Source organism: Neovison vison, chromosome 5 (assembly GCF_020171115.1).
Source record: "Neovison vison isolate M4711 chromosome 5, ASM_NN_V1, whole genome shotgun sequence".
Classification (NCBI taxonomy): Eukaryota; Metazoa; Chordata; class Mammalia; order Carnivora; family Mustelidae; genus Neogale; species Neogale vison.
Window position 1 is genome coordinate 28,923,414 of NC_058095.1, and position 9,455 is coordinate 28,932,868.

General features: G+C 52.4%; 1 protein-coding gene across 1 annotated transcript; it reads left to right on the forward strand.

Moving 5' to 3' along the window:
* The first annotated feature begins 99 nt into the window (after positions 1-99).
* POLDIP2 (DNA polymerase delta interacting protein 2) lies at positions 100-9,309 on the forward strand. The gene is made up of 11 exons (XM_044248324.1): positions 100-318; positions 1,915-1,996; positions 3,239-3,336; positions 4,057-4,153; positions 4,322-4,397; positions 4,636-4,743; positions 5,198-5,334; positions 6,121-6,147; positions 6,324-6,449; positions 7,633-7,712; positions 8,254-9,309. Exons 1-11 carry the CDS (start codon positions 158-160, stop codon positions 8,366-8,368), a joined length of 1,107 nt encoding a protein of 368 aa, XP_044104259.1. The 5' UTR covers positions 100-157; the 3' UTR covers positions 8,369-9,309.
* Positions 9,310-9,455: the final 146 nt, after the last annotated feature.

Here is a 9,455-nt window from a genome sequence, read left to right on the forward strand (position 1 = left end):
TCACCGGAAGGAGCATGGAGGTTGCGGGGCGGGATGAGGCGGGGCAGAGGGCCAAGGGGGCGGGGACGCGGCGCGGGGCAGTGTGGGGCGGGGGCAGAACGCCTCCGGCCGCGGGTTGGGCCCAGTGTCAGCAGCCGAGCAGGCGCTCGGGCGGGACATGGCGGGCTGTGTGGCCCGGCGAGCCCTGGCGGTGGGCAGCCGCTGGTGGTCCCGCTCGCTAACCGGGGCCCGAGGGCCGAGGCCGCTCTGTTCGGCAGGTGGAGCTGGGGCCTTCCCACCAGCGGCGACCACGACGACGCGGAGGCACCTCTCGTCCCGGTGAGGGACGGAGCGCGGGGCCCGTACGTGGAGCCCAGGGAGCGTGTTTCGGCCAGGGAGGAGGCCAGGAGGCCGGACCGGCCGAGGGTGATTGAAGTTCGACCCGGGAGAGGGTCCCGGCCGGAAGCCGACCTGCCCTGCCTGGGATGTGTGCCAGGAGCAGAGAAGGGAGCGCGGTCCAGAACCCTGGGTTACGCAGTACTGGCTCTGAGGGGGAGCTAGTAACCCTCTCGGAGCGAATTTTACCTTCCCAAGTGGAGATCTCGAGCGCTGTTGTTAGTGGGCAGCCTTTTAATTAAACCCCAGGGCTCCTGACTTGAACCCTCAGCCCCGGATTGGGACAAAGCCTCCCTCAGAAAGATGCTCGAAGTGGGAAACCGGACTCTTGAGAATGAGCCCTGCGTGGGTTCCGGGTTTCGGCGTGACCTTGGGGAGATTGGTTCTTTCTCTGTGACTTGGCGAGGGGGCTTGAGGCCATGGGGAATGGTGTGAGCATTGTCTCTAGCGATGGGACAGGCAGGTCAGTTTGGGGCTGGAGGATCCAGTGAGAGGTAGCATAAGGTTCACATCCCCAAAACGTTAAGAATAGCAGGTCTTTGAAGGACTTCTAGAAAAAGCAGCCCTGTCCAGAAAGACCAGAGAGAACTGACTTTTTGGTGGCTGAAATCAGACACTGGTATTGGGGAGAGATGATAAATATTTGCAGTGTAAGACCCCTGTGAAATGTGATGTGAGTCTGAACAAAAACTAGATTGAGAGACTACTAGGTGCAATGCAGTGAGTGTGGTAGGACATTTGGAGATGATGGCTAAACTGTTCAAGGGTAGGGTAAAGGCTGCAGTTTTGTGGGGAGGGTAGACAGAGCTGGAATTATAAAACAAATGTTTCACACACTGGGCTCTGAGGGGGAACGCAGCTAATCAGACACAGGCATTGCTCTCAGGGAACCTAAAGTCTCTAGTGGAGATAAGAGCTGGGCACAAACAACAGAAATGCAAGGTGGGAAAGGCGGTTAAAATGCTGTGGGAGGGGCGCGCCTGGGTAACTCAGTGGGTTAAAGCCTCTGCCTTTGGCTCAGGTCATGATCCCAGGGTCCTGGGATCGAGCCCCACATCAGGTTCTCTGCTCAGCAGGGAGCCTGCTTCCCAACCCCCCCTCTGCCTGCCTCTCTGCCTACTTATGATCTCTGTCTGTCAAATAAATAAATTAAATCTTTAAAAAAAAATTGCTGTGGGAGGACAGGAGGATGGGTCAGGGAAGAAACAGAGGCAAGGGGTATAAATAAGCAGGGTGCAAGGGCATGATAGGAGGAATGCTGAGACTGAAGAGAGGAGGAAGTGATCTGGGAGCAGTCAGACCTAACAGAGAAACTGAGGCAGGGCCTGTGGCTGGACCTCCAAGGACGAAAGGCAGAACCTGGAGTGGTGGTTTGGGAGGACCCTTATCTGCTTCACCGCCACCCCCCTCACTGCTTTAACCCTTCTCTGCTCTCACTGCCTGCCCCCCCAGTGTCCTAGTAGCTTATTCTGATGGTGTAGGTACCATTACTTTCTCAGCTTTTCTTTTCAGTTGCTTGTTCTTTTCTTTCCTAACCAGGAATCGACCAGAGGGCAAAGTTTTGGAGACGGTTGGTGTATTTGAGGTGCCAAAACAGAATGGAAAATACGAGACTGGGCAGGTGAGTGCTGGGCTGGGTCATCTTATATTTGTTTTCAAGGTGTGTCCTGCTTCTGAAAGTGTTAGTTTTGGTCCTAGACCCGAATGTTACAGTTTTCTGCCTTGGTGTTTAGTGCCAGAGCAGAATCACAAATTTGTTAAGATAGGGTTTCTGTTTTCCTGGTTGTGAATCCTTTTCATGTGTCAGTGGGTTCCCTTTCCAAGTTAGTGTGGACAGAGATAATTTGGACCAAAGTGAGGAGAGGGCCAGGTTGCTGAAGAGTCCTGTAAGTTTGTGGAAGGTAGGAAGCCAGTGGAGGGAGCTTTCAGAAAAGGAAACCTTGGGGCGCCTGGGTGGTTCAGTGGGTTAAGCCGCTGCCTTTGGCTCAGGTCATGATCTCAGGGTCCTGGGATCGAGTCCCGCATCGGGCTCTCTGCTCTGCAGGGAGCCTGCTTCCTCCTCTCCCTCTCTCTGCCTGCCTGTCTGCCTGCTTGTGATCTCTGTCTGTCAAATAAATAAATAAAATCTTTAAAAAAGAAAAGAAAAGAAAAGAAAAGGAAACCTTTGAGGGCATCTGGGAGGCTCAGAAGTTTCAGTGGCTGACTCTTGGTTTTGGCTCAGGTCATGATCCCAGAGTCCTGGGACAGAGCCCTGCATCTGGCTACCTGTTGGGTGAGGAGCCTGCTTAGGATTCTCTCTCTCCCTTTCCCTTTCTCTCACCTTCCTCTCTTGCTAAAGGGAAAAAAAGAGAGAGAGAGAGAGAGAGAAAGAAAGAAAGAAAGAAAGAAAGAAAGAAAAGCAAACCTTTGATACTTTGCCATGGTTGAACTGATTGCAGTGTAATATAAGTTGTGGGTGCAGAGTTTTTGTATCAGCTTTGTGCCAGATGCACTGATAGTTTTAGGCACCTTGTAAGTAAGGACTTTTTGTTTATTCGACTTCCCACTCCCCTTTTCTTGCCATCCTGCAATAGACCTGGAGTTGTGTGTTGGACCTGAATCAAAAAGCAATGCCGGGGGCACCTGGGTGGCTCAGTGGGTTAAAGCCTCTGCCTTCAGCTCAGGTCATGATCCCAGGGTCCTGGGATTGAGCCCCACGTTGCGCTCTCTGCTAGGCAGGGAGCCTGCTTCCCCCACTCTCTCTGTCTGCCTCTCTGCCTACTTGTGATCTCTGTTAAATAAATAAATAAAATCTTAAAAAAAGGAAAAAAAAAAAAAAAAGACTTGTGGATCACACACTTACTGAGGCTCTCTTTCCTCCTAGCTCTTCCTTCATAGTGTTTTTGGCTACCGAGGTGTTGTCCTGTTTCCCTGGCAGGCCAGACTGTATGACCGGGATGTGGCTTCTACAGCTCCAGAAAAGTAAGTTCCCCTGTCACTGTGCCTCATGGTCCCCTCAGGAGGAGGCCTGACTCATGGCTGATGTACATAATTGGGGTCCCAGGGGAGAACTGAACATCCTCCTGGGCCATTGGAACAGTCCCAGAGTACTTCCTGGACACCATGGAGACAAAAGTGCTGAGTGCCAGGGACAGTCTGAAGCCAGAGGGTCCCTTTAGGCCTCCTCAGGATGCCTTCCCAAGCTGTTCTCTATTTGCATTATAAGTAGCCCAGAAGGCATTGAGGGACTAATTTCCTTCATTTTCTGATGTTCAGTTAGAATCTGTCTTTCCGTCTCTTATCATTAGAGTACATTAAAAAAAGAAAAGCCCTACTTCCATTAAATAATCACAGACCACCCCAGGGATGTGAGAAGAGTGGGGTACTCAGGGCTTCAGGGATGGAACCAGCAATTTGATTTTCTTAGCGTGGTCCCCTCCTTCCAAGAAGCAGCCAGAGACTAAGACAAATAGAGACTCTGTGCCATGGGTCCTCCTCATTCCCGTGGTGCCATGGGTCCTTCACATTCTGACTTGGGAGGGGCTGGGCCTGGATGTTGCTGAGCAGGTACCCAGCTGACGCCAAAACCCCTTCAGATCAGGCACTAACTAGTCCGTTTAGGTAAGGAGGTGTAGGGAGCTAGGGCAGGCACCACTTCTGTTTCTCTTGGGGTGATCTTGGGCTTCTTCCCCTACCCTCTAGAGCAGAGAATCCTGCAGGCCATGGCTCTAAGGAGGTGAAAGGCAAAACTCACACTTACTATCAGGTGCTGATTGATGCCCGAGACTGTCCACATATAGTAAGTAAGCAAGGTGGCTGGGCCTGGGGTTTCTCTCCCTGGGAAAGGCCTAAATCTGGTGGAGACAGAGGGAGGGAGAAGGGTCGAAGAGAGCCCAGATCAGCACTGGGCCCCAAGTTCTCAGGACTGGATTGTGACTAAGAAAGTCTGACTCGCTTCTTTCCTTAGTCTCAGAGATCTCAGACAGAAGCTGTGACTTTCTTGGCTAACCATGATGATAGCCGGGCCCTCTATGCCATCCCAGGTGAGTAGTGAACATGTATCTGAGTATGCCTGTTGGTGAGAGGCCTGGTGTGTCTTAGTGAGAAGACTCTGATGCCTTTCCGATGTCCTTTAATCTGCTAGGAGGGATTATAGAAGCTGAGAGCAGGGGTGCCAGTCTTGTCCCACTTGGAGACAAGGCCAGCATGGTGTTTCTTCTCAGTCTTGTTCCTCTCTTTTCCTGTGTGAGTTTCACTGTTTCTTTTCCCTCTCTGTGCCAGGCCTGGACTATGTCAGCCATGAAGACATCCTCCCCTATACCTCCACAGATCAGGTTCCCATCCAGCATGAGCTGTTTGAAAGATTTCTTCTGTACGACCAGACAAAATGTGAGCTCTCTCAAGAAGGGAAGCTGGAATGGGAGGGCCCTTCTTCAAAGACGGCATCACACAAGTTGCTTCAAAGCTGTATATCCACAACCTTATTTAGCCTCCCATTAGATCTGTCAGGCGGATGACTGTTGTCTCTTCCTAATAGATAGGGAACCTGAGGCTCAGGGATGAGAAGAAGGGACTCAAGGTTGCTAGTGAGTCGCAAGGTCAGGGTTACAGTAGGGTCTGAAGACCTGGGCTCCTCACTCCCAGCCTGTTTCTCTTCCCAGGATGTCCCATAATGCCTCAGGGCTTATTCTTGGTGGCCTTGTGCCTTCTTCCAGCCTGTGCTTTTGTTTCCAATTTGGGTACCTTATTTCCCTGGGCCCTCACTTGGAAGAGTTTTCTAGGAGGGGCAGTTGGAGAACACCCTGGACTCTGGCCTGGACTAACTCATCTTCTCTTGACCCAGCACCCCCTTTTGTGGCCCGGGAGACGCTCCGGGCCTGGCAAGAGAAGAATCACCCTTGGCTGGAGCTCTCTGATGTCCACCGGGAAACAACTGAGAACATTCGTGTCACCGTCATCCCCTTCTACATGGGCATGAGGGTGTGTACCTGGCCTGGGTCCCTTCCCTCGGGGTGGGCCCCCAGATTTTCTCTGGTATCCCCAGTGTGACTTTGGAGTGGGTTCCACATTTAAACCATGTGCCTAGTGGTTCTGCTTCCAAGTGCCGCACATACTGGGTGGACTCTCGGGATCTAGAGCAGCAAGACCCTCAAGTCCTGGGACAGAGTCCTCCAGGCTGACTCTTTCTTCTTTCTGGTTCAAAGGCTTCCTGTTCATGAAGAACATACATGTACTTGTTTAAATCAGTACAGGCTGATGTTCAAACTCGGTATGCGTTAGTTAGATGTTTGTTGAGCTCTTTCTTGCCTGGCTGTGAGCCTCTAGTAAACATGAAACCCCATCCCTGCCTTTCAGGAGCCCATGGTAGTGGGAGAGGTTAGCACAGAATCCATCAAGTGTTGTCACAGTGTTGGGCTGTGGAAGGGCCGAGGAGGGCCATGGCCTGGGCCAGCTGTGATTGCAGGGGTGGGGGGCAGCAGCTGGCTGGAAGACTGGTGAGAAGGGGAAGGGCCCTGTGGCTGACGTCCATTGGCACCCAGCTCTGTTGGTGATCAAGGAGGAGGAAGGAGGCCAGGGACCAGGCCAGGGGAGGCTGCCTCCTTTGGGGCTTGTTGGCTGTAGTCCAGTCACCATCCCACAGACACTCGCAGCATTGTTCTGTCTCTGCAACCTTCTTGGAATATACCTCCTCAGTTGGAGAGCTCTTGATTGGAACAGACTTGGTTCTGCCCTCTGGGACTCAAATTCCTTTTTTTTCCCCCCCAGGAAGCCCAGAATTCCCATGTCTACTGGGTGAGTGTGAACCTGGGTAGATGGGCCGGGAGGGGGACAGTTTGGCTCTGGCGGGAGGGGTCTGTGTACTGCAGATATCCATTTTGGTTGTCTTTTGCTTTCGTAGAATTTCAGGTAGGCTAGCGCAGGTAGGTCTGTTCTTTGTCAGCTTGAACTCTGTCCTCTGCCCTCCACAGTGGCGCTACTGTATCCGCTTAGAGAACCTCGACAGTGACGTGGTGCAGCTCCGGGAGCGACACTGGAGAATATTCAGTTTATCTGGCACCTTGGAGACAGTGCGAGGCCGAGGCGTGGTGGGAAGGGTGAGCGTCATCAGGCCAGTAATGCCGCTTCTGGTCCTTCCCGGCAGGCCTGGGGCCTCAGTGCCTGCTCTCCTCTCCTCTGTGGCTGGGGACAGAGGCTCATTGTGGGATGCCTTGGGCTGCTTTAGGTGACACCTTACAACAACCCCATGAGATGGTTTCTTACAGCCTGAGTCACAGCTGAAGAGAGAGGTTGCGAAGTGAGTAACTGGCCCCTGGTCCTGTGCCTGGTAATGGCAGGACCTGGATTTGAATCCAGGGGAGTCCAACATCAGAGCTTTTGTGCCGTTCTGTGTGGGGCTCCTCCCCCTAATCTGCCCCAGCCTCTGCTTCTGGTTGTCTTTCCTCTGCCTTTTTTTTTTTTTTTTTTTAAAGATTTTTTTTTTTATTTGACAGAGAGAGAGATCATAAGTAGGCAGAGAGGCAGGCAGAGAGAGAGGGCGGAGCAGAGAGCCCGATGCAGGGCTTGATCCCAGGACCCTGAGATCATGACCTGAGCTTAAGGCAGAGGCTTAACCCACTGAGCCATCCAGGCATCCCTCCTCTGCCTCTTAATACACCTGCCTCTGCTGGTCCACGAAGAGATCAGATTTTACAAATCCTGTACTACCCCACCGTGTCTCCTGAGAAACGGCCAGCGACCACATTTAACGTGTATTTCTCCCCATGAGCAGGGACTTGGGATGCAGGGTGGGATGCTGAGTGAGACCAGGGCTTTGGAGTGAGATAGTTTGGCTCTGAATGCCAGCTGTTTGTGGTTTATTCCCCACATTGGGCCAGTTTAACACAAAAATCTCAGTTTCTTCCTGTTAAATGGGAGTCAAACCTATTACCTCATAATTCCGGGGAGGTTTAAGTTAGCCAAGGTTTGCAGAGCACCACCACAGTGCCTGGCACCCATGCACTTAGTGAATGGACTCTGGAAGTGCTGTTTACAGAGGAGGTTCTCTGCCCAGCATCTTTGCCCAGTGGCCTCAGATGTTAAGTCTTGAGGTTCTCTTTCCCAGAATCAAAATGCAAGACCCAGGTCAGTGGCTGGTCTCGGAGACAGGGGGTGAGTACTGGCAGGCAGTCATCGTTGGGGGCCAGAAGGGGCACCCTCCTAATGAACTGGCAGTTGACATGTGACCCCAGGGTATGGGGAGCTGGCCTGGCCTTACCGATTTTCCCTGAACCCTTATAGGAACCTGTGTTATCGAAGGAGCAGCCTGCGTTCCAGTACAGCAGCCACGTCTCCTTGCAAGCTTCCAGCGGGCACATGTGGTGAGTGGGTGAGCACGTGCTGGGAGACGGGGCGCCCCAACTCCGCAGACACAGCCGCAGCTCAGAAACTTGGGAGTTCAGAGTTTGCTGTTAATTCTGGGCCGGCTTCCATCTTCGAGATGGGGTTTTTCTGCTATTCATTGTTGTGGGAGACTTGTTGGATTTTTTTCTGACTGTTTTCTAGTTCCTGTGATTTCATGGACTGAGGACTTAGGCCTGAGAGGTTTGGTGGTTTGGTGTGGCACTGAGTTGCCCATGTAGTTGGTTTTCCCCTAGTGGTTCACTCCTTAACCTGAAAGTATGGTTGGGTAGCTTACGAGTGTGCATCTAAGGGCCAGAATCAGGGCAGCTGTTGTTTCTTTTCTTGTAGGGTCAGGAAGGGCTCTCAGGTTTGTAGACCAGTGTTATCTTGACGTGAACCAGGCTGAGGGGAGCTCATCCTGCTGTGTTCAGTCCTGGAGCCAAGGGCCTAGGACTCTCGAGATCCCCAGTAGGGCCTCTGCCATCACTCCCTCTAACTTGCCTTCTCTCTGACCTGCAGGGGCACATTCCGCTTCGAGAGGCCTGATGGCTCCCACTTTGATGTCCGGATCCCTCCCTTCTCCCTGGAAAGCAATAAAGATGAGAAGACACCACCATCAGGCCTTCACTGGTAGGCCAGCTGAGGCCTGAGTACCTAGGCCTGAAGAACAGCTCTCCTCCCACAATTGCTGCAGAACTCTCTCTCCACCATGGGCCACAGTGGGTCTCTTTTATCGTTTGCACCGTTTGGTTGTGGGGTTCTTTTTCTGCGGGTGGGTGTAATCGTTTTCTCCAGAAGACCTGTGTAGGACTCTTCCGAGGCTGGCCTCCCCGTTAAGCCCTGGCTACACTGTGTTCCAGTAAACCTTTCCACCAGGAATTCTGTGTTCAGCTGCCACAGGCCTGGGTTTCCTGGCCTGCCCCACAAGTTGTTTGGAATATGAGGTTTGGTCAATAAACCAGTGCACACTTGGCCACCCTCTCCATTTCTGCCCCCCGGGTTCTCAGGTTCCCTTATTGACACTGAGTGGGGCCCTTGGTTGCTGTCCTTGCCTTTCCAGGAAACTGCCCCATCTGTTAAGAGTGTATGCTTCTCCCCTGAGGCTCGAACTTGGCTGAACATCTCCCAGGGTCACGGTGCCTCTCAGCCAGTGAGGTGAGGGCTAGATTGGACTCTTGTTTTCTTTACCCTCTGCCAAGTGCTGAGCAGGAGGCCAGCATCAGGCTCGGGGTTCTCTGCACTGGTCAGCTGTTGGCATCGCTGGCCTCCTTGGTCCTGGGAAGGAGTGGGGCAAGCCATGTGAAGTCCCTGTAATAATAGGCCTGCCAGCCATGAGCCTGTGTCTGTCAGGTCTTTCCAGACCACAAATGGAAAAACTCAGCTGAGAAGCTTTAGATATGTATGAATGGCGACTGAGCCAAGCTCCTTTCTGAGCTGCTCACAGATCCTTAAGAGCCAGAGATGAAATGTGCTGCATTTCCCCCTGAATCGTAGGGATTCCTGCTTCTCTACTATCCTAGTGATTATTAAAGAGGTCGTTTTATTCTTAATATTAAATCTCAGTTCCAGTCCTTATTCGTGTTGTCCTTAATCCTCCACCAGGGGGAGCCTGGGTTGCAGGGCAACTGAGTGCAATAGGATTTCGGACTCAGAACGCAAGGAAGGTGGCGAACAGGAGGAAAATAAGAGCTAGGTCTACAACAGTGAGCTGACCCAGCTCT

What these genes read in the sequence shown, in the direction of transcription:
- POLDIP2 (XM_044248324.1), top strand. Translation starts at nt 158, where the DNA reads ATGGCGGGCTGTGTGGCCCGGCGAGCCCTGGCGGTGGGCAGCCGCTGG. An exon ending in GCTTCTACAGCTCCAGAAAA is followed by an intron (nt 3,337 to 4,056) that starts GTAAGTTCCCCT and finishes CCTACCCTCTAG; the next exon opens with AGCAGAGAATCCTGCAGGCC. An exon ending in AGAATTCCCATGTCTACTGG is followed by an intron (nt 6,148 to 6,323) that starts GTGAGTGTGAAC and finishes TGCCCTCCACAG; the next exon opens with TGGCGCTACTGTATCCGCTT.